General features: G+C 41.0%; 1 protein-coding gene and 1 long non-coding RNA gene across 3 annotated transcripts in view; one reads left to right on the plus strand and one right to left on the minus strand.

Moving 5' to 3' along the window:
• Nucleotides 1–2,807: 2,807 nt before the first annotated feature.
• Nucleotides 2,808–26,088, plus strand: part of mmd2 (monocyte to macrophage differentiation associated 2) — a 37,553-nt gene continuing 14,272 nt past the window's right edge. For both annotated transcript variants that reach the window (XM_062964538.1, XM_062964537.1), the window contains exons 1-4: nucleotides 2,808–2,941; nucleotides 20,410–20,491; nucleotides 22,865–23,025; nucleotides 24,610–24,684. In XM_062964538.1, coding sequence (XP_062820608.1) covers nucleotides 2,895–2,941; nucleotides 20,410–20,491; nucleotides 22,865–23,025; nucleotides 24,610–24,684 — 365 coding nt within the window. In that variant the 5' untranslated portion in view covers nucleotides 2,808–2,894. The remainder of the gene's footprint in view (nucleotides 2,942–20,409; nucleotides 20,492–22,864; nucleotides 23,026–24,609; nucleotides 24,685–26,088) is intronic.
• On the minus strand, nucleotides 6,865–14,762 carry LOC134294214 (uncharacterized). The gene is made up of 2 exons (XR_010001185.1): nucleotides 14,309–14,762; nucleotides 6,865–14,217 (listed from the first exon to the last, which is right to left on the minus strand). It is a non-coding gene; the product is annotated as an uncharacterized LOC134294214 (long non-coding RNA).

Consider the following 26,088-nt stretch of genomic DNA (forward strand, 5'->3'; position numbering starts at 1 on the left):
ATGAGCACCAACCCCCAGAGTCAGACACGACTGGACTTAATGTCAGGGGGAAACATTTAACTTTATCTATTATGAGGTTTATCCAGAAAGTAGATTACGTTTTGGAATTTAAAATGAACAAAGTATAGGAGAAAACATTTACCATATGCAGTTGAAATATCACTTCTCAGCATAGTCACCATTCAAATCTAAGCACTTATCATGGCGATGAATGAGCTTGGCAACTCCTTCCCCACAAAACTCTGCCGCTTGCGTCCTCAACCAGCCCGTGTCCCTATCCAGCAGCTGCGCATCGTCGCCAAAACGCTGCGTTCATGCTAATTCATGAAATATGTAATATTAGAAGGGCATATCCTGACATTGATATTTGCAGCATTTTAATGTTTTAATTTATTTATATAAAAGGGTAATGAAATTTTGGCCTAGGACAAAACAACAAAACTACACATCCCAGAAACACTAAACTTGGCAGCACAACCCCTCATCCATGCCTCTACGTTCATACAACAAAAAGCTCCAGCTACTCCAGAAAACGGCCAGGCTTTGAGACTGCAAGGCTATTCACTGCTACTCCACCTGGCCAACAAAGGATTGTCATAAGCCACAGCAACACGTGGTGGGGCAAAGCTAGTGATTTATATAGGGTTTTAATGGCATGTTTTATATTGTACTAGCTGTGCCCGGCCACGCGTTGCTGTGGCAAAGTGGTGGTAGTATTGGTTAAAAATTGTCGTGTAATTTTTATTTGACGTTATTTGTATTTTTTAATTAATCTTATTGTAAGTTATATTTTTATTTATTATATTTTATTATTTTCTTGTATAATTTTTAGTTATTTTTTGTTATTATGGTATTTTATTGTATGAATTTTTTAGTGTTTTTAATTATTTTTTTAGTGTTTTTTATTATTTTTTATTGGGTTGCTAGGAGACCAAGTTGGAGGAGCTTAGCCTTCTAACTGGCAGCAATTGGATAAAAGCAATTATTCCTCTCTCTCTCTAATTAGGACTTTATTTTTCTTTTCTTTTTGTTGTATCAACCTAGAGCCGTGGATGTTGGGTTGTGTGGTCAAATTTCGAGGTTGGGGGGCCTGTAGTTTTGTTGTTTTGTGGGTCGCCGTGATGCCATCACTCTTTTATATATATAGATTTAATAGTCTGGCTTTTATGTACGGGTTTGTGTGTCTGGCATGTGAAAGACCTATGGTCTAAGCATTGAATACATTTGGATGTGGTGTGGCAGGGAGTGTGTAAGAGAGAGAGAGAAAGGTTCCCACGCGAGATGCAGAGAGAGAGAGAGATTTTGTGGTGGGCGGCGTGTGCCGGAGTGTGCGCGCCGGGCTCGGTGTGTTGTGTGTTGCTATTTGTGTCTCTCTCTCTCTCTCTGTGTCTCTCTCTGATCCAACAGGCGATTGGCCCGGATGCCTTTGGCCCCAGGAAGCAGCCACTCCACTCAGTGAGTGGCCCACTCCTCCCTCTTTTCTCCCCCTCTTCCTCCACTCACACCTTTGCGACCTCTCCGGAGGGAATCCCCACTCCAGAAGGAATGCTCCAAAGAGAGAGAGAAAAAGAGCACGGGAAGCGGAGTCACTCCGCTTTCCAAGAGAGAGAGAACGAGGGGAGGGGGAGGCACAGGCGAAGAGAGAGAGAGAGAGAGAGAGAGAGAGAGAGAAGCCACTCTCCAGAAGAAGAAGGCAACGGGAGAACGGACACAAGGATCCTGCTTTTGTAAGACTCGCCACCAGTCCCGAGACTTTGCTTCCAGCCTGAACTCCTCCCCACACTTCCCTCTTCCTTCTCTTTAGTCTCAATTTTCCCACCTCCTCCTTCCTCTTCTTCTTCCTCTTTGTATTCCTTCTCCATCATCGTTTTCCTCCTTCTCCTCCTTCCTCTTCCCTCTTCATCATCATTGGTTCCTTCTCTTCCTTCTTCTTCCTCTTCTTGTTCCTTCTCCATCATCGTTTTCCTCCTTCCTCCCTTCCTTCCTCTCCTCTCTTCTTTATCATTGGTTCCTTCTCTTCCTTCTTCTTCCTCTTTGTGTTCCTTCTTCATCATCGTTTTCCTCCTCCTCCCGTTTCCTCTTCTTCCTTCTTCTTCATCATTTCTCTTCCTTCTCCTCCTCCTCCCATTCCCTCTGCTTCTTCTTCTTCTTTCTCCTCTTCTTCTTCCTCTTCCTTCTTTATCATCGCTTTCCTTCTCCTCCACATCCTTCTCCTCTCAGTCCCTCTCCTTTCTTCTTCATTTCTCCTTCTCCCATTCCCTCTTCTTCTTCTTCTTTCTCTTCTTCTTCTTTCTTTATCGTCGCTTTTCTTCTCCTCCTCCTCCCATTCCCTTCTGCTTCTTCTTCTTTCTCCTCCTCTTCTTTTCCTCTTCCCTTTTTATCATCGCTTTCCTCCTCCACCTCCTTCTCTCATTCCCTCTTCCTTTTTCTCTTCATTCTTCTTCATCATTTCCCTTCTCCTCCTCCTTCTCCCATTCTTCTTCTTCCCCTTCTTCCTCCTTTTTCTCTTCCTTCTTCATTTCTCCTTCTCCCGTTCCCTCTGCTTCTTCTTCTTTCTCTTCTTCTTCCTCTTCCTTCTTCATCATTTCTCTTCTCCTCCATCTCCTCCCATTCCTTTTCTTCTCCATCTCCTCTTTCTCTTCCTTCATTTCTCCTCCTCCTTCTCCCATCTCTTCTGCTTCTTCTTCTTTCTCCTCTTCTTCTTCCTCTTCCCTTTTTATCATCGCTTTCCTCCTCCGCCTCCTTCTCTCGTTCCCTCTTCCTTTTTCTCTTCCTTCTTCATCCTTTCCCTTCTCCTCCTCCTCCCATTCCCTCTTTTTCTTCTTCCTCCTCCTCTTCCCCTTCTTTTCTCTCCATCTCAACCACCCAACCTGGATTCTAATGGAACCACCAACATGTTCATCTCCAGCTTCCTGGACTTTCAGAAGACCAGATACGCCAGGTAAGTAAGATATGCTCTCTCTTCATTTATTTAATATTTATTTACAGCATTTCTATTCCGCCCTTCTTTCTCACCCCGAAGGGGACTCAGGGCGGATCACATACACATATAGGCAAACATTGAATGCCTTTTAACATAGAACAAAGACAAGACAAACATAGGCTCCGAGCGGGCCTCGAACTCATGACCTCCTGGTCAGAGTGATTCATTGCAGCTGGCTGCAGCTGGCTTGCTCTCCAGCCTGCGCCACAGCCCGGGCCTAGGACAGAACAATGGCCTCAATCTACATGAAAGGAGATTCCACCTGAACGTGAAGAACTTCCTAACTGTGAGACCTGTTAAGCAGTGGAACTCTCTGCCTCAGAGTGAGGTGGAGGCTCCTTCTTTGGAGGCTCTTAAGCAGAGGCTGGATGACTATCTATGCTGTATTATTACTCATTTGTTCCTGATTTTATGTGTTTTTAAATTTATTTGATTTGATTTACGTTACTACTGTTTTGTTTTGATATTCGTTGTCATTGCTTTATTCTGTTTTGTTTTGGGCCTCACCCCATGTTAGCCGCCCTGAGTCCCTTCGGGGAGATGGTGGCGGGATAGAAAAATAAAATACTATTATTGTTATTATTACTATTATTATTATTATTATCTATCGGGGTGCTTTGAATGCGATTTCCCTGCTTCTTGGCAGAATGAACTGGATGATCCATGAAGTCTCTTCCAACTCTAGGATTCTATGATTTTATGATTTTACTAGCTGTGGCTAGTATGGCTAGATTTTACGTTGCTGTGGCGAAGTATAGTGGTATGGGAAATAAAGTATTGAGGAATTGGTGGTAGTTAAGGTCAAGGGTAAAGGTTTTCCCCAGACATTGTCCAGTTGTGTCCGACTGCACACTGAAGTGGATTATATGGCAGTGTGGAGTCAAGATAATCCAGTTCAAAGCAGATAATATAAGATTATAAATGGGTTATATAGCTGTGTGGAAGGACCTTGAGTCTACACTGCCATATAATCCAGTTCAAATCTGATAATCTGTATTTTATAGGCAGTGTGGAAGAGACCTAAGTGAGGCCTAACTCTGCCTGTCCCCTGGGCTGATTGGGTTGCTGGGAGGCCAAGTGAGTGGAGGTTAGCCTTTTAATTGGCAGCAATTGGATAAAAACAATTATTTTTTTCCCTCTAATTAGGACTTTATTTTTCTTTTCTTTTTGTTGTATGAACGTAGAGGCATGGATGAGGGGTTGTGTTGCCAAGTTTAGTGTTTCTGGGATGTGTCGTTTTGTTGTTTTGTCCTAGGCCGAAATTTCATTACCCTTTTATATATATAGATGATGGCTGGTTCCTGGTTTCATCTAAAAGTGTCTTTTCAACTCCTTCCAAAGCCACCCAAAGCTGGCTTTATTCAAAAGCATGTTCTCAGAAGTTTGCTGGAGATGTCCACACCACTTGTTGTACATGTAGGAAGAACTTGGCCTTCTCTGGATGTCCTCATGTCTACAGAATAGCTGGCATTATGTACTGAGAAAAAAACTACAGAGCCAGGAAAGGGGAGAACATGAGGAAGAACTTCCTCACCGTGAGAGCTGTTCAGCAGTGGAACTCTCTGCCGCGGAGTGTGGTGGAGGCTCCTTCTTTGGAGGCTTTGAAGCAGAGATGGCCATCTGTCAGGGGTGCTTTGAAGTAGGCATTATATACTAAGAACAGAGCCAGGAAAGGGGAGAACATGAGGAAGAACTTCCTCACCGTGAGAGCTGTTCAGCAGTGGAACTCTCTGCTGCGGAGTGTGGTGGAGGCTCCTTCTTTGGAGGCTTTGAAGCAGAGATGGCCATCTGTCAGGGGTGCTTTGAAGTAGGCATTATATACTAAGAACAGAGCCAGGAAAGGGGAGAACATGAGAAAGAACTTCCTCACCGTGAGAGCTGTTCAGCAGTGGAACTCTCTGCCGCGGAGTGTGGTGGAGGCTCCTTCTTTGGAGGCTATTTAGCAGAGACCGGATGGCCATCTATCGAGAGAGCTTTGAATGTGATTTTCCTGCTTCTTGGCAGAATGGGGTTGGACAGGATGACCCATGAAGTCTCTTCCAACTCTAGGATTTTTTGATTCCAAAAAGTGGAGCAACATCAACTCCGGTTTTCTTACCCGCTGATCTCATTGCTTCCTTGTGGCGTCTGAGTAATATAATCTCTCCCTCCGGTCCTCTTTCCCTCCTGCCTGTTTTATTTTATTTTTTCCTGGAAGTAAAGAGAGAGGAGAAAATTCCGGGAGCTGGATTGAAGCAGAAGGGGAATCCGAATCACCGAGGAGCTTGGACATTATGTGTGGCAGAATCTAGATTTGTTTACAATCCCCGGATGTTAAACATTAAGAGCAGCAAATTCTGACAGTACGGTTTAATGAGTCTAATGCAGGCATGGGCAAACTTGGGCCCTCCAGGTGTTTTGGATTCCAACTCCCACCATTCCTAACAGCCTACCTAACAGCCTACTCTTAGGCTGTTGGGAATGGTGGGAGTTGAAGTCCAAAACACCTGGAGGGCCCAAGTTAGCCCATGCCTGGCTTAGATGCATCTTAAGACTGTTAGGTTGTTAGGAATGGTGGGAGTTGAAGTCCAAAACACCTGGAGGGCCCAAGTTAGCCCATGCCTGGCTTAGATGCATCTTAAGACTGTTATGTTGTTAGGAATGGTGGGAGTTGAAGTCCAAAACACTTGGAGGGCCCAAGTTAGCCCATGCCTGGTTTAGATGCATCTTAAGACTCTTAGGCTGTTAGGAATGGTGGGAGTTGAAGTCCAAAACACCTGGAGGGCCCAAGTTAGCCCATGCCTGGCTTAGATGCATCTTAAGACTGTTAGGTTGTTAGGAATGGTGGGAGTTGAAGTCCAAAACACTTGGAGGGCCCAAGTTAGCCCATGCCTGGTTTAGATGCATCTTAAAACTCTTAAGTTGTTAGGAATGGTGGGAATTGAAGTCCAAAACACCTGGAGGGCCCAAGTTAGCCCATGCCTGGTTTAGATGCATCTTAAGACTGCTAGGTTGTTAGGAATGGTGGGAGTTGAAGTCCAAAACACCTGGAGGGCCCAAGTTAGCCCATGCCTGGTTTAGATGCATCTTAAGACTGCTAGGTTGTTAGGAATGGTGGGAGTTGAAGTCCAAAACACCTGGAGGGCCCAAGTTAGCCCATGTCTGATCTACACTGTAGAATTAACTGAGTTGGACACTACTTTAACTGTCATGGCTCAATGCCATGGGTTCGTAGGAGTTGTAATTTCACAAGGTCTTTACCCTTCTCTGCCAAAGAGAACTACAACTCCCATTATTTCATACCACTAAGCCATGGGAGTCAAAGTGCCATTGAACTGCATTAATCCCATAGTGCAGAACTCTTGTAGAACTATTCACGGGGAGCTCTCCAAGGTGCTGAATCCCATTCCAGGAATGTGTTTACTACCATGGAAACCTCCTTTAAAGATCAGATCTTTAAAGATCCGATCACAACCAGCTTGGCCTGTAATTCTAGTCCTGAGCAATTTGTACGCCTTTGGCCCAACTTCGGCACCGAACCTGGTGACCTGGTTGGAATCCATTGAGCAATGCCTTCCTAGAAAGTGTTATAAGAAACAGATCCAGATGCAGGCAGGAAACCTGGTCGGGTCGCGTTTTTAGATCCAATGTACCCATGCTCTATTTTACTCATTACATGTTGCTGCCTGAGCAACAAATGGCAGCCCACCATTCGAGAAGAAGCTCAGAAGCCAAAACATGGCACAAGAGGCAGAAAATATACCACAATTTCCTCTCCTTTGCAGCCAAGATACCATACTAACCAAGCCAATAAATAAGATTTGGCTACCTTTTAATTGACGCCAGTGGTGCAGCGGGTTAATAAATAATAATAATAATAATAATAATAATAATAATAATAATAATAATAATAAACAACTTTATTTTTATATCCCGCCCCATCTCCCCGAAGGGACTCGAGGCGGCTCATAAACAGGGACAAGCCTGAAACAACAGCAACATATTTGACATAAACTTAAAACATTCCAACAATACACAAAATAAAATAATGGACAGATACATTAAAATCCAAGCAGATAAAATCAGAGTAATTAAAAGCAAACCAGTGGGGATAGGTTTCATAAAGTGCTGTATCATGGAAATACAGTAGAGTCCCACTTATCCAACACTCACTTATCCAACGTTCTGGATTATCCAACGCATATTTGTAGTCAATGTTTTCAAAACATCGTGATATTTTGGTGCTAAATTCATAAATACAGTAATTGCTACATAGTATTAATGTCTAATGAACTACTTTTTCTGTCAAATTTGTTGTATAACATGATGTTTTGGTGCTTAATTTGTAAAATCATAACCTATTTTGATGTTTAATAGGCTTTTTCTTAATCTCTCCTTATTATCCAACACATTCGCTTATCCAATGTTCTGCCAGCCCGTTTATGTTGGATAAGTGAGACTCTACTGTAAGTAGCAGTGATAAAGTGCCATATGCTTTTAAAACAGAAAGAAGTATTCTAATAACAGTTGTATTGGGCCTTTCATTTACACTCTGGAACTCTTTCATTTAAGCTCTGGAACAACCATGTTTTTAAACCACTGAGCTACTGAACTTGCTGGTTTGAATCCGGGGAGCGGAGTGAGCTCCCGCTGTTAGCCCCAGCTTCTTCCAACCTAACAGTTTGAAAACAAATTTGAGTGTGTTCTGTATCCGTTTCTCCTTGGTTTTTGGCCACTTTTCAATACAAGAACTCCTGTTTTCCTCTGGCGGAGTTGTCCTTCCGCATCAACAACAGGTCATCTCAGGAACGATAGGTTCTACATGCCGTTGAAGTCAAGAAGGAAGAAGAAAGGCAGGAAATGAGGCAGAGAAGAGCAGCAGTGGGAGAACGCAAACGAACATGACACACTGAACAAGCTTCCTCAGCAGTGTGCCTTTTCCAAGCCGCTCGTAGCGGAGTGATGCTGAGCCGTGACTCACATTCCTCTCTTTGGGGATTATGGATTACCTCCTGCTCCAGGGCCCCAAATTCGCCCATGACGTAAATGGAAGAGAGCGGTGTCGGTGACACGCCGGCCGCGGGAGCGATCGGGTTTCCCGGCCGTTATTTTACCTCTCCCACTTAGTCGTTTTTCCAGCTGCCTCTTCCTTGTCATCTTTGCCACCTTGGAGGTGTGCGTTACCTTTGTTTTGCGCCCGTCCGAGAAGCCCGACAACGTGTGAGTCAACACATTTCGGCCACTTACACTCGCACAGGTTCAAGTGGGTCACGGAAAGCGCTCTCGAGCCAATGGTTGACAACTGTGCAAGTCAACAGGTTGGAAGGTGAACATAGAATCACAGTGCTACGGAGCGACAGAGCTGTAGAAAACAAACCCCTGCAGAAGGGAAAACAACTGGCCCAACAAAAAGAGAAACGGAAAAAGAAACAGATTAATCAGAATACAGAAGAAGAACTATCAGAGAAGACAGATTGACAAGAAGGAGGCGGTCAGTTTAGGACAAGCAGCAAGGAGAGAAGTTAGGAGGAAAAAGGACAAGGCAACAACCTCCATCATAAGCAAGATAAGATATTAATTGTAACCACAGTATAATATACAACAGAACCTGAGTCATATAGCACAACTGGTCCCTATATCATCCCCTTTTGATCTCTGAGCCACATAAATTATTGTCAGCAATCAAATAGAAAATCAAAAGACATTGGAATATACCATCATCTGACAAAATAGTGATTAAGACATAAAAGACAAACCACATATTGGGAAAAGAAAGTAACAATGCAGAACGCCAAAGGAAAGTCTATACAACATTAACAATAGACTTATTTGATATGTGATATACACCAAAACTATAAGACTGTTAATACCAGAGATGAAAACAGACTACAAGATTTTGAAACCCTCAAGAGGTCAATGGGAAGTTATCCAAATTTGTCTTTCTTTTTTCTCTTTTTTCTTCTTCTCTTTTTATTATCCTTATTTTTTCTTTTCTTTTTTTAATTTTTTCTTTTCTTTTCACACCTATTTTTTTTAAAGTTTATTATTTATTTATCTTTTCTCTCCTGGTTTTATCTTCTTTGGCTTCTTGGTCTCTGGTCTCTACTTTCACCCCACTTTCTACACACAACTGTTTTCCTCGCTTTCACTGTAATTATAGATAAAAGCACAATAAAAACTATTTAAAAAAAAACAGGTTGGAAGGCTTGAGCAATCCAGACGGAAAAAGACCTTTCCCTTACAAGGAAGTGGCAATTTGATCTTCAAGTGGCTACTGGATTGACCAGTTTAAGCTAAAACAATGTTTTTAAGAAGGGAAGGAGACAAAGCAAAACATGTATCGATTGCAATGGAAGATTATTTGTTTATGTATTTACTAGCTGTGCCCGGCCACGCGTTGCTGTGGCATAGTCTGGTGGTCTGGGAAATAAAGTATTGAGGAATTGGTGGTAGTTAAGGTAAAGGGTAAAGCTTTTCCCCTGACATTAAGTCCATTATAAATGGGTTATATAGCTGCGTGGAAGGGCCTTGAGACTACACTGCCATATAATCCAGTTAAAATCAGATAATCTGTATTTTCTAGGCAGTGTGGAAGAGGCCTAAGTGAGGCCTAACTCTGCCTGTCCCCTGGGCTGAGTGGGTTGCTAGGAGACCAAGTGGGCGGAACTTAGCCTTCTAAGTGGCAGCAAATGGAATAAAAACAATTATTCCTCTCCCTCTAATTAGGACTTTATTTTTCTTTTCTTTTTGTTGTATGAACGTAGAGGCATGGATGAGGGGTTGTGCTGCCAAGTTTAGTGTTTCTGGGATGTGCAGTTTTGTTGTTTTGTCCTAGGCCGAAATTTCATTACCCTTTTATATATATATAGATTTACATCACTTTTACCCCGCCTTTCTCCCCGAGAGGACTCAAAGCGGCTTACAATAAATAGGCGAAAATTCAATGCCCAAAAACAATTCATATAAAACAATCTACAAAACAACCATTCATATAAAACAGGCACCATTGCAAAATAAAATCACATTATATAAAATTTTAAGCATGTCCATGATAAAAATCCATTCGTCCAGAATCCTCAATAAACCTTCGTACAGGTCATGTAAAGATTAAATAATATAGACACCTTATGCTCATTGCACCAGCTGGTTTTTTAAATTCTGTCTCACACTTTGGATTGAGAGCTTCAAATAGTGTTTCCATGGAGATCCAAGGTAGTACATGAGTGTGTGTGTGTGTGTATATATATATATATACTGTATATACTCGAGTATAAGCTGACCCAAATATAAGCCGAGGCATCTACTTTTACCACAAAAAAACTGGGAAAACATTGACTCCAGTATAAGCTGAGGGTGGGAAATTTCAGAAATAAAAATAGATACCAATATAATTACATGAATTGAGGCATCAGTAGGTTAAATGTTTTGGAATACAGTAGAGTCTCGCTTATCCAACGTTCTGGATTATCCAACGCATTTTTATAGTCTGTGTTTTCAATACATCGTGATATTTTGATGCTAAATTCGTAAATACAGTAGAGTCTCACTTATCCAAGCCTCGCTTATCCAAGCCTTTGGATTATCCAAGCCATTTTTGTAGTCAATGTTTTCAATACATCGTGATATTTTGGTGCTAAATTAGTAGAAACAGTAATTACATCATAACATTACTGCGTATTGAACTACATTTTCTGTCAAATTTGTAAAATCATAACCTAATTTGATGTTTAATAGGCTTTTCCTTAATCCCTCCTTATTATCCAAGATATTAGCTTATCCAAGCTTCTGCTGGCCCGTTTAGCTTGGATAAGTGAGACTCTACTGTACAGTAATTACTACGTAGCATTACTGCATAATGAACTACATTTTCTGTCAAATTTGTTGTATAACATGATGATTTGATGCTTAATTTGTAAAATTGTAACCTAATTTGGTGTTTAATAGGCTTCTCCTTAACCTTTCCTTATTATCCAACATATTCGCTTATCCAACGTTCTGCCAGCCCGTTTATGTTGGATAAGTGAGACTCTACTGTATATACTAGAGGTGTGCAAAATTTCGTGTTTAGTTCGTATTTCGTATTAAATTCGTCAGATTTGTGCCTACGAATCGATATTAGAAACATGAAGGAAAGGTGGGGAGGATTTAAGAATTAAAACACTCACTGATAATTTTGTAACATTTTAATGCCTCCCAAGGTTAGTTTAATTTTCAGGATAAGCATTAAGCAACTTTGGTAAAGCCAAGAGAACAGAAGTTTCACTGCAATAGGTTTAGAAATTAGGAATAAAGGAGCCCATGAAGTTTTCACAACTGTGCAATTACTATAACGAAATAGTAATGAAATTTCGTGACTGTCGTAGTAGTAACAAATTTTTCACTAAGAAATGAAAGGCCAGAGCAAAGGAAAGGGCCTGAGGCTGTTAGGAATGATGGGAGTTGAAGTCCAAAACACCCGGAGGGCCGAAGTTTGCCCAGGCCTGGTTGAACCCATGGCGGGAAAGGCTTCATCAGCTTGGAGAGCTTTTTCGAGTTCCTCGAGGACAAGCAAAATGGACCTCTACTTTCTTGTGTGGATGAAACCTTCGATTAATTAGCGAGTTGTTGTTGTTTTTCCGGAATATTGAGGAAGGATGGGAGCTCCACGTTGATCCAATCTCCGGAAACCTGGAGCTCCAGATGGGAGCGTAGGAGCCGGGATGCAAATGCCTTTGGCACGAGGCACCGGGCTGTTCAGAATCAGGGTACAGCACATATGTTGCAGAGTGTGTGTAGGTGTTTTGGCAGGACCCCATAAATGGGCAACGATGGAATTAGTTCATTAGCTACTTTGGATGGAAATTTCCTCCGTCTTAGTTTTCAACAGGAACATTAGAATGAGTTTCGGTACATTCGGATTTATTTATTTATTTATTTATTTATCGGCCGTATTTATATTCCTCCCTTTTTTCTCACATTGTACACATATAAGGCAAACATTCAATGCCATATAACATAGAACAGAGACAGAGACAGACACAGAGGTAATTTAAACCTTCTCCAGCTTCCAGTTTCCAGAGGGTATGCTTGATTCCAGTCACAGGGGAGCAGCTGCTTCATCATCCACTGCGATGGCAACTTCCTCATTCCAGCGGTGGCTGGGTGATTTTTATGGTGTCGTAAATTAGCCTCCCCACATATAAGTGGTACCTAAATTTCCTACTTGATAAATGTTGATTAGGTCAGCAACGAGCAGGGGCTATATTTCATTTTTAATTGTCGGGTGCTCACCCCGACATGGGCTGGCCTCGAACTCATGACCTCTTGGTCAGAGTGATTTATTGTAGCTGGCTGCTAACCAGCCTGTGCCACAGCCCGGCCCCTGTATCTTAGGATTCCTAGAAGCTGGACCAGCTCTATTGTTTATTATTATTATTTTATTATGACACAGCAAACACAATAGATATGCTGGCTTTTGTATCATAAAACCACAAGTCGAACACTTCCCAAGTGTCTAGGACTGTGTGATGTATTTTCGGATGATGTGTGCAGACCCCAGTTATTATTATTATTATTATTATTATTATTGCTATGTTTACGTTTATTTCTACCCCACTTTTTCTCTCCACTAAGAGACTCAATGCAGCTTGTATTAAAAGCATTTCAATGCAACATTTCAGTATTGTGAAGCAGTGTTGATGGACATCCAGCTTCTGCTTTAAAAACCTCTGAAGCCCTTCTTTGTCCACAATGGGACAAAACGGATAGTATGAATGGGCAGTTTTGACCCATTTTCGTCTGCGTGTCACAACTGCCTGTGTTAACAAGCATTACTTGATGGTTTACATAATTTCCTATTGGGAAACAGCCTGGAGGGTGGAAAACAATCCTATTACCGGATCTTTCATAGTGCAAGCATTATAAGATTACAGGTCAAAAGGATAAAGGAATCCAGGCTTCGAGTTGAGAGGAGATCGCAAAGGATAACCTGTAGGCCTGATGCAAAACAAATTTTTGCATTATTTACATTATGTTACTAACTATCCTTGCTCATAGTACATCTACACCAGGCATGGGCAAACTTCGGCCCTTAGGTGTTTTGGACTTCCACAATTCCTAATCAATGAGTTTGATACTAACACGGGTTGGATTGAGCACCCGGTCATTAAATAGCCTAGCTCGTTGTTTACCTAAGCAACCCGAAAGACAGTTGCATCTGTCGGAGTAGGAAATTTAGGTACCGCTTTATGTGGGGAGGCTAATTTAAGTTATTTATTTATTTATAATAATAATAATAATTTTATTCTTGTATCCCGCCTCTATCTCCCCGCAGGGACTCAGGGCGGCTTACAAATGCAAAACAAGTATACATACAAAAACATCAAATACCGAAAACGCACAAACGAAATATTAAAACATACGATTAAAATCAAACCATTAATAAGACAAAGTTAAAACGCAGCAATAATTTATTTAATTTATATACCGCTCTTCTCCCGCAGGGTGACCCAGAGCGGTCTTACATAATGGCGAGATTAATGCAACATATAATACAAAATATAGTAAAAACCAACAATGGTAAAAACACATTTAAAAACCAATATCATACACAATTAAAACAGTAAAACATTGTGTGACTATTACAACAGGGCCAGTAGCACTGGGCAAAAGGTCAGAGCCAGTCTATATTCAACTTCACATTAATCCAACAAATAGATCGGGTTATATCAATAAAATAATAAAATAATAAAACTTTATTTATATACCGCCCTATCTCCCGGATGGGACTCAGGGCGGTTTCCAATCATAAAAACAACACAAACATTACATAACAACATAATAACACATTATTAAGCAAAGTAAAATAATACAATTATAGCAATAAATAACACTTACATGACCTGATCAAGGGGATGGGAACCATAAACCCAATATATTAAAATGTATCATTTTAGGCTAGAGAAATCTTGTGCAATATATTCAGGCCCAGAAATCGGCGGTATCCCAACTCGTATCCTAGAATGGGCCAAAAGCTCATAAAATGTCCAGCAGCATGGGGAATAATGAGGAAGTATTCCATCAAGGACTTGGTGTCACAGTATATGATGAAGCAGCAGCTCCCCCTGTGGCCGGAATCGAGCACAACCTCATGAAGCCGGAAGCTGGAAAATGTTAAATTGCTTCTGTGTCTCTGTCTGTATGTTTATCATGTATATGTACATTGTGATCCGCCCTGAGTCCCCTTTGCGGTGAGAAAGAAGGGCGGAATATAAATACTGTAAATAAATAGATAAAATAAATAAAGTTGGAAGAGACCACATGTGCCATCTAGCCTGATCAAAGCACCCCCGACAGATGGTAGCTCACTCTTTCTAGGGTTTCAGAGAGGGTTTTTCTTAACCCTGCCTTGAGATGCCAAGAATTGGATCTGGAATGATCTTCACGCCAAGCATGTCAGCGTCTGCGAAGTCTCGGCATTTGCAAACCGCTTCCAAAGGCCGGATATAGGTTGTGTTTGGAGCCTACGCCAAGCCCTTTCCGCGCCGCATCCTCCGAGTGCCTTTTCGCAGCACCGTCTTTCCAGGTTCGACTGCTGTTTCCCTGACAACTTCATCCGTCGTCGTCGACGAAAGCCTGAAATATCCAGGTCCCACCTCCATGGTTCATTTCTCCTTGCCGCATTGGTGATCTTCCTGCCCGAAAGCTGTTGTTATTGCGGCTGGCGGTAGTGTTTGTCTTGTTTGTAATCCCCCAAAGTGTGAAAAAGCGCAGCCTTGGGCCCAATTGGCCTTGTTTCCCTCTACACTGGGCTTATAAGTCGTTTTGGAGCAAAGCCTCAGGTTGTAATCTCTCTCTTCGAGACATGCATTCCCTTAATCCCATTGAAGGATTGAAAGAGGATAATAATAATAATAATAATAATAATAATAATAATAATAACGACTGGAACGGATTTCAGAGCCTATATCGGACCGATTCAAAAGCAATTCATACCCTCCAACATTGCATAGATGGGACACTTATGAAATCCATGGGTTTTCATGGCCAAGCAAGAAACCCAATCTGATAGATTGATGATAGATAGATGGATGATAGATAGGTAGCAGACAGACTGATGATAGATAGATAGATGATTGATAGGTGATAAATGAAAGAGAGATTGATAGATTATGGATATCTAGATAGACAGGTATAGATGTTCAGGTTGATGATAGTCATATCTATCTATTATCAATCTATCATCTATCTATCCATCCATCCATCAATCATCTCTATATCATTTATATATCGAAATATATACTATCTATTAATCATCTCTATCTATCTATCATCTCTATTTATCTATGTCTGTCATCGACATGAACATCTATATCTGTCTATCTAGATAATATCCATCATCTATCACTCTTTCTTTCATCTGTCACCTATCAATCATCTATCTATCATCAGTCTGACCTCTACCTATCTATCATCCATCTATTTATCTATTATTTATTATCTATCTATCCATCCATCCATTGATCATATCTCTCTATATCGAAATATATACTATCTATTAATCGTCTCTATCTATCTATGTATGTATCATTCATCTATCTATCGTCTCTATCTATCATCTCTATTTATCTATGTCTGTCATCAATCACTCTCTTTCATCTATCACCTATCAATCATCTATCTATTATCAGTCTGTCCTTTATCTATCTATCTATCTATCTATCTATCTATCTATCTATCTATCTATCTATCCATCCATCCATCCATCGATCATCTCCTTCTATCTCTATCATTTATATATCTAAATCTATACTATCTATTAAACGTCTCTATTATTTATTTATTTTATTTACAGCATTTATATTCCGCCCTATTTATATTCCATTTATATTCCGCTCTATCTATCTATGTATGTATCATTCATCTATCTGTCGTCTCTATCTATCATCTCTATTTATCTATGTCTGTCATTGATCACTCTCTCTTTCATCTATCACCTATCAATCATCTATCTATTATCAGTCTGTCCTTTACCTACCTATCTATCTATCTATCTATCTATCTATCTATCTATCCATCCATCCATCGATCATCTCCTTCTATCTCTATCATTTATATATCTAAATCTATACTATCTATTAAACGTCTCTATTATTTATTTATTTTATTTACAGCATTTATATTCCGCCCTATTTATATTCCATTTATATTCCGCTCTATCTATCTATGTATGTATAATTCATCTATCACCTATCAATCATCTATCTATTATCAGTCTGTCCTTTACCTACCTATCTATCATCTATCTATCTATCTATCTATCTATCTATCTATCTATCTATCTATCTATCTAAATGGAATATAAATAGGGCGGAATATAAATGCTGTAAATAAAATAAATAAATAATAGAGACGTTTAATAGATAGTATAGATTTAGATATATAAATGATAGAGATAGAAGGAGATGATCGATGGATGGATGGATGGATATTCCGCCCTATTTATATTCCATTTATATTCCGCTCTATCTATCTATGTATGTATGTATCATTCATCTATCTGTCGTCTCTATCTATCATCTCTATTTGATGATAGATAGAGATGATAGATAGATGATAGATTGATAATAGATAGATGGTTGATAGATAGGTAGGCAGAGGATTAATTGATAACTATAGGCAGATTTGGTGCTAGATTTTCCTCGCTCCTCCTAAAAAGATGTCAAAGATCTGACTTGGGGCCCTTGCTCACGCCAAGCAGGTAGACTGCCATGGCCCTGTGAGGCTTTGCCAGGAGACAAAACAACTCGGAAAGAAAACCCATTGCGAGCGGACGGTCTGGTCCCGAACATTGGGCCCTTCTTCTGGCGCACCCAGAGGAAGGGAATGTGGCTCGGCTTTGATTTCGCGGGACAAATCGCTCTTTGTTTCCGAGCCCAGGGAGCCGAGAGCCTGGGATCTCTCTTTCAAAACTTTCTCTCTCGCTGGAGAAAAAGGAGCCAGGGACCGGATTGCGGAAAGCCCTTTCACAGCTGCGAACAACCTGCGCATGTTAATCCTGGCTCAAGTCTTGGAGATCTCTCTGGCAAAGGATCAGGTGGCCAACATTTCTCTCAGCGGCTCCGGCTTCTTCGGCTGTGGTCAGACGCTGGGGATAACACAGAATTTCCTTTTGGTTTAGTTATAACTATATCATCTTATTCAATCAGTTCTGTTCCAAACTATATCGCAAGCAAAATCAGCATAGAGAATCCTAGAGTTGGAAGAGGACCCAAGGGTCATCCAATCTGACCCCGTTCTGAATTGCAGGAAGACCCAATCCAAGCCCTCCCGACAAATGGCCATCCAATTGCTGACTTCTTAGGGCCCAAATCAGTGATGTTATTACGTATGATGCAACCACAACCACAACAACAATAACTATTATTATTACTATTATAATTACTATTTGGCATACACCACACCTTACAACAACACAATTATTATTATTATTATTACTACTACTACTATTATTTGGTATACACCTCTCCTTACAACAGCAGCAACTACTACTACTACTGTTACTATTACTATTAATATTACCACCACCACTACTACTACTATTATTTGGTATACACCTCTCCTTACAACAGCAGCAACTACTACTACTACTACTGTTACTATTACTATTAATATTACCACCACCACTACTACTACTATTATTAGGTATACACCTCTCCTTACAACAACAACAACTACTACTATTACTATTACTATTATTATTATTACTTCTGCTACTACTACTATTTGGTATAAACCTCTCCTTACAACAGCAGCAACTATTACTATTACTGCTACTACTTTTACTATTACTATTATTACCATTACTACTATTATTATTATTAGGTATACACCTCTCCTTACAACAACAACGACTACTACTATTACTATTATTATTTTTTGGTATACACCTCTCCTTACAACAACAACAACTACTACTACTATTACGATTACTATTATTATTACCATTACTACTACTACTGCTACTATTATTATTATTAGGTATACACCTCTCCTTACAAGAACTACTACTATTACTATTATTACTATTATTATTTTTTGGTATACACCTCTCCTTACAACAACAACTACTATTATTATTATTACTATTATTATTACCATTAGTACTACTACTATTATTAGGTATACACCTCTCCTTACAACAACAACTACTACTACTATTACTACTTTTTTTTTTGGTATACACCTCTCCTTACAACAATAACAACTACTACTATTACAATTACTATTATTATTACCATTACTACTACTACTACTACAACTACTATTATTATTAGGTATACACCTCTCCTTACAACAACAACAACTACTACCATTATTATTATTATTATTATTATTATTATTACTACCTTTTACTATTATTACTATTATTATTATTTGGTCTACACCTCTCTTTACAACAACTAGTACTACTATTACTATTACTACTACTACTAAGGGTATGCCTACATTGTAGAATTAATGCAGTTTGACACCACTTGAATCACAAAGGCTCGATGCTATGACATTTTGGGAGCTGCAGTTTGGGCAGAGAAGGCTCAAGACTGTGTCAAACTGCAACTCCCATTAGGCCACAGCAGTATTCCATGGCAGCCAAAGTGGTGTCAAACTGCATTAATTCCACAGTGCAGATGCACCCTAGTGGAGTGATATTACTCCCTAGTATATGTGGGTCTTTCTATGAGACAAACTATTCCTGCCACGACTGTTTTGTAACTCTGCAGGTATCGTTTTAATTACCTCCATCATTAGCCTGAGCCAAGGCTGAAGAATAGATTATTCTCAGTTATTTTGAAATAAATACATGTGTTTCTGTGGAAACCCTGATGCCCGGCTTAGGACATTCAGAAAGGATTTTCTCCCCTTCGGCAGCCGATGAAAAGCACCCAAATTGGGGAGGGCCGAGGAAAGGCCCGGGCGGTTGCCTAGCAACTGTTCCAGGAGAATAATGCGCTGTTGTTTGCAAGGTATTTGTTGCAGAAATGTGCAAATCCGCGGGGCAAAAAGGGGAGAGAGGCCGAGGGAAAGAGCCAAAGGTCTCTTCGTTCCCTTGGGCCGGGATTCGGAGAGGCGAACGGGGTTCGGGAATCGGATTGGAGTGCCACTAATGCGCATTAATTAATGTGCATTAATGCGCCCTAAAAACCTATGCATGTCTCCTTTCGCCGGGCTTGCGTGATTCCAATCATGGAGACTCTAAGATACCGCTATCATTGGGTTTTCTGAGGCTGAGAGTATTGGATCCAATTTGTGGATGCAATTTGGCACCAGTTTGAATTTAATATTGATGTATTTATTTGGATTTGCTCCACTTTTAACCCCATTCAGGAAGCTATTGAATTCCATCTCTATTCCAGTTGTAACATAATGACCAAAGGTGCTGAAAGAGTTCCATCACTGAAATAGGTTCAGTACCATGGACAGCTCTTTCAGGATTCAGGCTGAAGCCAAGGATGCATCTGGACCACGAATGGGCAAACTTTGGCCGTCAAAATGTTTTGGACTCCAACACCATTCCTAACAGCCTCAGGACCCTTCCTTTTCCCCCTCAGCCGCTTAAACTGGAGTTGTAAATTAAAATTAAAAATAATTAAAAATAAAATATAGCCCCTGCTCGTTGCTGACCTAAGCAACCCGAAAGATAGTTGCGTCTATCAAGTAGGAAATTTAGGTACCACTTATATGTGGGGAGGCTAATTTATGACACCATAAAAATCACCCAGGAAGTGCCGTCGCAGTGGATGATGGAAGTGCCGTCGCAGTGGATGATGAAGCAGCTGCTTCCCCTATGGCCGGAATCAAACATACCCTCAGGAAGCTGGATAAGGTTTAAATTGCCTCTGTGTCTGTCTCTGTCTCTGTTCTATGTTATACGGCATTGAATGTTTGCCTTATATGTGTAATGTGATCCTCCCTGAGTCCCCTTTGGGGCGAGAAGGAAGGGTGGAATATAAATAATGTAAATAAATAAATATAGCTTGGAGGCCAAGTTGGTGCAAACCCCAGAAATAACAGCAACATCTTCAACAACACCTTCCTCCTCCTGTTGCATTGAAATCATATATCTGTGCACACTTTGCAAAGCATGAATACCACCAGGACAAAACGGTGCCGAAATCTTGGTTTATGGAGAACGTGGAACGGAATATTGTACTCATAACGGTTTGACGAAAGGAGGAGCGAGCAGCCATCCTCAAGCCTTTCGTTGGCATCTCTCCCAGGAATGGTCCCGTGTGCTGAAATGCTCTCCCTTCTTTTGTCTCGTGTCTTTCCCAGCATCGCATGCCAAGCCCTTGGTTTTTGCAAAAATCCCCGGCGCATAATAAGTCCAACGGTCCTTGGCAGACTTTGTCCCCGTTGCCGGTGGACCCAGGCTGATTTCTGTCCCTCTCTTCTGCCTCTTACTCCAGGTTTATGAACCACAGGGTGCCACCCAACAAGAGGTACCAGCCCACGGAGTATGAACACGCCGCCAACTGTGCCACGCATGCTGTGAGTGGGGTGCCCACGTTCATGTTGACATGGGAGCTGGGTTTTCAAGTTGGGTTGGGTGGGACCCCAGTCCTAGTCCAGAACGTAAAGGAGTTATTGCATTGGTTGGGGTTAAAGTGAGGAACCATAATAATAATAATAATAATAATAACAACAACAACAACAACATTGACAAAATTACGATCTGCCAACTGCAAAAGGCCACCCGACTGGGATCTGTACGCATCATCCGAAAATACATCACACAGTCCTAGACACTTGGGAAGGGTTCAGCTTGTGATTTTGTGATACGAAATCCAGCATGTCTATCTTGTTTGCTGTATCATCATAAAATAATAATAATAATAATAATAATAATAATAACAACAACAACAACATTGACAAAATTACGATCTGCCAACTGCAAAAGGCCACCCGACTGAGATCTGCACGCATCATCCGAAAATACATCACACACTCCTAGACACTTGGGAAGGGTTCAGCTTGTGATTTTGTGATACGAAATCCAGCATATCTATCTTGTTTGCTGTGTCATCATAATAAAATAATAATAATAATAATAATAATAATAATAATAATAATAATAATAATAATACTTTATTTTTCTATCCCGCCCCCATCTCCCCGAAGGGGCTCGGGGTGGCTAACATGGGGCCAAGCCCTGAACAAAAACAAAATATAACAGTTACAACGAATGTCTAAAGCTAAAAACAATGATACAACACGGTTGTTGTATGTTTTCCGGGCTGTATGGCCATGTTCTAGAAGTATTCTCTCCTGACGTTTCGCCCACATCTATGGCAGGCATCCCCAGAGGTTGTGAGGTATGGAGAAACTCAGCAAGGAAGGTTTATATATGTATCTGTGGAAAGTCCAGAGTGAGAGAAGAACTCTTTGTCAGTTGTCAATTAGCATTGAATAGCTTCATCTCCTGGCTGAACAAAGGATGCCCCCAGGCAGGAAGAAGCCAGGAGATGAAGCTATTCAATGCTAATTTAGGTGATTAACTACCACATTTACACTGGCCTCCAACTGACAAAGAATTCTTCTCTCACCCTGGACTTTCCACAGATATATATAAACCTTCCTTGCTTAGTTTCTCCAAATATCTCACAACCTCTGAGGATGCCTGCCAAAGATGTGGGTGAAACATCAGGAAAGAATATTTCTGGAACACGGCCATACAGCCCGGAAAATTATTATTATTATGATTATTAAACTTTATTTGTACCCGGCTAGCATCTCCCGAAGGACTCGATGCGGCTTACAAAGGCCAAGGCCTCAACACACAATATAACAATACAAAACAAAAAGGCAAATTAAAAACAATTAAAACAGTATAAACAACAAGCAATAACAATACGCTAAAACACAATAAAACTGGGCCGGGCCAGAGTAATGGGTACAAGATTAAAAGTGCTGATGTGACCGGTGATATATAAGGCTTCTCGGGCAAGTGCAGAGTGCGATATACAGTAGAGTCTCACTTATCCAACACTCGCTTATCCAACGTTCTGGATTATCCAACGCATTTTTGTAGTCAATGTTTTCAATATATCGTGATATTTTGGTGCTAAATTCATAAATACAGTAATTACTACGTAGCATTAGTGCGTATTGAACTAATTTTTCTGCCAAATTTGTTGTCTAACATGATGTTTTGGTGCTTCATTTGTAAAATCATAACCTAATTTGATGTTTATTAGGCTTTTCCCTAATCCCTCCTTATTATCCAACATATTCCCTTATCCAATGTTCTGCCGGCCCTTTTATGTTGGATAAGTGAGACTCTACTGTACAATCTTAGTTCTAATAAAGTGCTTATGGGACTTGGTGTTGGAGATTTCCTATTAATCTGGGAAAACATACAACTCTGTGATCCCGGCCATGAAAGCCTTCGACAACACAATGATACAACGGTCAAATAAAATCAGCAATGAAAACATAGTGTACAATAAAAACACATAATAACCAAGAAAATTAGACAATGATACAAACATCAACCACTATAGATTAAAAAGGGGCCGGGCATATAAAATAGACGATTTCAAGGCTTATTAATAAAGTGCATGGACATGTGTCGGAGAGACAACTGGGAAACTGGGAAAAGGTAAATAGGAAAGGAAATAAAGAGCTAAAACCAGTGTTGTTGTGTGTCTTTCGGGCTGTGTGGCCATGTTCCAGAAGCATTCTCTCCTGACGTTTTGCCCACATCTATGGCAGGCATCCTCAGAGGTTGTGAGGTGGTTACTCGAATGCACATTGAGAGAACCATGTCTTCGACTGTTTGAATAGTGAGGAACAAGCAAAACGGGAGGAGAGGTTACAAGGGAGATAAAGCAAGCATAATGTCCTGGATTGATTCTTTTCTAGTTTTGGATCATCCCAAGCATCTTGGGCAGCTCCGTCCTCTACGTCCTGTCTGACAACCAATGGGAAGCCATCTCGGCCTGGATCTACGGCTTCGGCCTCTCGGGGCTCTTCATTGTCTCCACCATCTTTCACACCATTTCTTGGAAGAAGAGGCACTTGCGGTGAGTCGAATACAAACATGGACAGGGCCCGAGGCTGTTAGGAATGGTGGGAGTTGAAGTCCAAAACACCTGGAGGAAGGACCCAAGTTTGCCCAGGGAGGAGGTCCATGGAGGTGGCATCATGGGTGGCACCAACCCTAGTGATGTCAACTCTGCTGTCATGGGGAGAAGCTTATCTGAGTCTCCTCTGCTGCTGGACCCATCAGCAATGACAAGAACGTCAAGAACTACGTCAAGAACAATACACCTGAAATTGAATCAGATGGTGCAATAGGCCACCTCTCAGATCCGGCACATAATAATGACTGAGTTATGTGTATATGGTGGCACAGTGTGTTAAAGTGCTGAGCTGCTGAACTTGCAGACCAAAAGGTTTGCGGTTCGAATCTGGGGAGCGGGGTGAGCTTCTGCTGTTAGCCCTAGCTTCTGCCAACCTAGCAGTTTGAAAACATGCCAATGTGAGTAGATCAGTAGGTACTGCTCCGGTGGGAAGGTAACGGCGCTCCATGCAGTCATGCCCATAGCCACATGACCTGGAGGTGTCTATGGACAACGCCGGCTCTTTGGCTTAGAATGGAGATGAGCACCAACCCCCAGAGTGTGAGTAGATCAATAGGTACTGCTCTGGCGGGAAGGTAATGGCGCGCCATGCAGTCATGCCAGCCACATGACCTGGAGGTATCTATGGACAACGCCGGCTCTTTGGCTTAGAATGGAGATGAGCACCAACCCCCAGAGTGTGAGTAGATCAATAGGTACTTCTCCGGTGGGAAGGTAATGGCGCTCCATGCAGTCATGCCAGCCATGTGACCTGGAGGTGTCTATGGACAACGCCGGCTTTTCGGCTTAGAATGTAGATGAGCACCAACCCCCAGAGTGTGAGTAGATCAATAGGTGCTTCTCCGGTGGGAAGGTAACGGCGCTCCATGCAGTCATGCCAGCATCCACATGACCTTGGAGGTGTCTACGGACAATGCTGGCTCTTCGGCTTAGAATGGAGATGAGCACCAACCCCCAGAGTGTGAGTAGATCAATAGGTACTGCTCCGGTGGGAATTTAACAGCGCTCCATGCAGTCATGCCAGCCACATGACCTGGAGGTGTCTATGGACAATGCCGGCTCTTCGGCTTAGAATGGAGATGAGCACCAACCCCCAGAATCAGACGTGCCTGGACTTAACGTCAGGGGAAACCTTTTCCTTAACTAATGTGTATATGAGGAGTCCTCGGTGGAGCAGCATGTTAAAGTGCTGAGCTGCTGAACTTGCGGACCGAAAGGTCACAGGTTTGAATCTGGGGAGCAGAGTGAGCACCCACTGTTAGCCCCAGCTTCTGCCCACCTAGCAGTTCGAAAACATGCAAATGTGAGTAGATAAATCTAGCTATTCGAATTAATGTTCCAGCTAGGCTTCTCACCCTCCCATCTAATTTTCTGAAGGCACTTGGCTCAGAAAACATTCAAACAAAAAGTCTTGGACATCAGAGTACAAACAGACACAGCTTTGTTGGCCGGCTTCAAATCTCTTTGTCTATCTATCGATGCACCAATGCGTTTGCTTTCTCCCTCTCCTCTCCTCTCCTCCAGAACCGTGGAGCATTGCCTGCACATGTTTGACCGAATGGTGATCTACTTCTTCATAGCAGCATCCTATGCGCCTTGGTGAGCTTGCACAATACACACACAACCGGTGGCTTTTAGGCAAAGTATTATAGGCGCAAAAAAATCAGCCTCAAGGTCCATACAGCCCAGCACTCTATATACTTCCTGGTCAACCTGTTACCCATTAATATGAGTTGTAAACAACGCCATTTTAATATACCATATATACTCGAGTATAAGCCAACCTGAATATATTTATTTATTATTTATTTACAGTATTTATATTCCACCCTTCTTTCTCACCCCGAAGGGGACTCAGGGCGGATCACATTACAAATATAGGCAAACATTCAATGCCTTTTAACATAGAACAAAGACAAGACAAACATAGGCTCCGAGCGGGGCTCGAACTCATGACCTCCTGGTCAGAGTGATTCATTGCAGTTAATTACACTGGCTTGCTCTCCCGCCTGCGCCACAGCCCGGGCCCGAAATAAGCCCGGGCCTGAAATAAGCCAAAGCACCTAATTTTATCACAAAAAATTGGGAAAACATTGACTCAAGTATAATTAATTACATTAATTACATTACATTAATTGAGGCATCCGTAGTTTAAATGTTTTTGAATCTCTACATCAAACTGTAATTTAAGATATGCCTGTTCAACTCTGATTAGATCCTTATTTTCATCTTCTTCAATGTAAATGTGCTTATGTGTCCTTTTAATAATACTAGAGAGAAATAATAAATGTAATAATCATAATAAATGCAGTAAAATAATAAATGCAATAATAAATAGAGTAAAATAATAAATGTAATAATAATAATTAATAGAGTAAAATAATAAATGTAACAATACCAATAATAATAGAGAAAAATAATAAATATACCTATATACTTGAGTATAAGCTGACCTGAATATAAGCCGAGGAGGTTTTTTTCAGTCCTAAAAAAGGGCTGAAAAACTAGGCTTATCCTCGAGTACAGTAGAGTCTCACTAATCCAAGCCTCGCTTATCCAAGCTTCTGGATAATCCAAGCCATTTTTGTAGTCAATGTTTTCAATATATCGTGATATTTTGGTGCTAAATTCGTAAATACAGTCATTCCAACATAACATGACTGCGTATTGAACTACTTTTTCTGTCAAATTTGTTGTATAAAATGATGTTTTGGTGCTTAATTTGTGAAATCATAACCTAATTCGATGTGTAATAGGCTTTTCCTTAATCCTTCCTTATTATCCAAGATATTTGCTAATCCAAGCTTCTGCTGGCCCATTTAGCTTGGATAAGTGAGACTCTACTGTATATACAGTATTTGCTGTATTTTAATTCTGTTTTCCCCCATACTGTTATTATTTATTTTTTAAAACTTTAATACTGCACTTTTAAAACTATTTAGTGTAGATAGATGTTGGTCACCTTGAGTTCCCAGGGATATAAATAAAGATAATAATAATAAT

Source organism: Anolis carolinensis, unplaced genomic scaffold (genome assembly GCF_035594765.1).
Source record: "Anolis carolinensis isolate JA03-04 unplaced genomic scaffold, rAnoCar3.1.pri scaffold_13, whole genome shotgun sequence".
Classification (NCBI taxonomy): domain Eukaryota; kingdom Metazoa; phylum Chordata; class Lepidosauria; order Squamata; family Dactyloidae; genus Anolis; species Anolis carolinensis.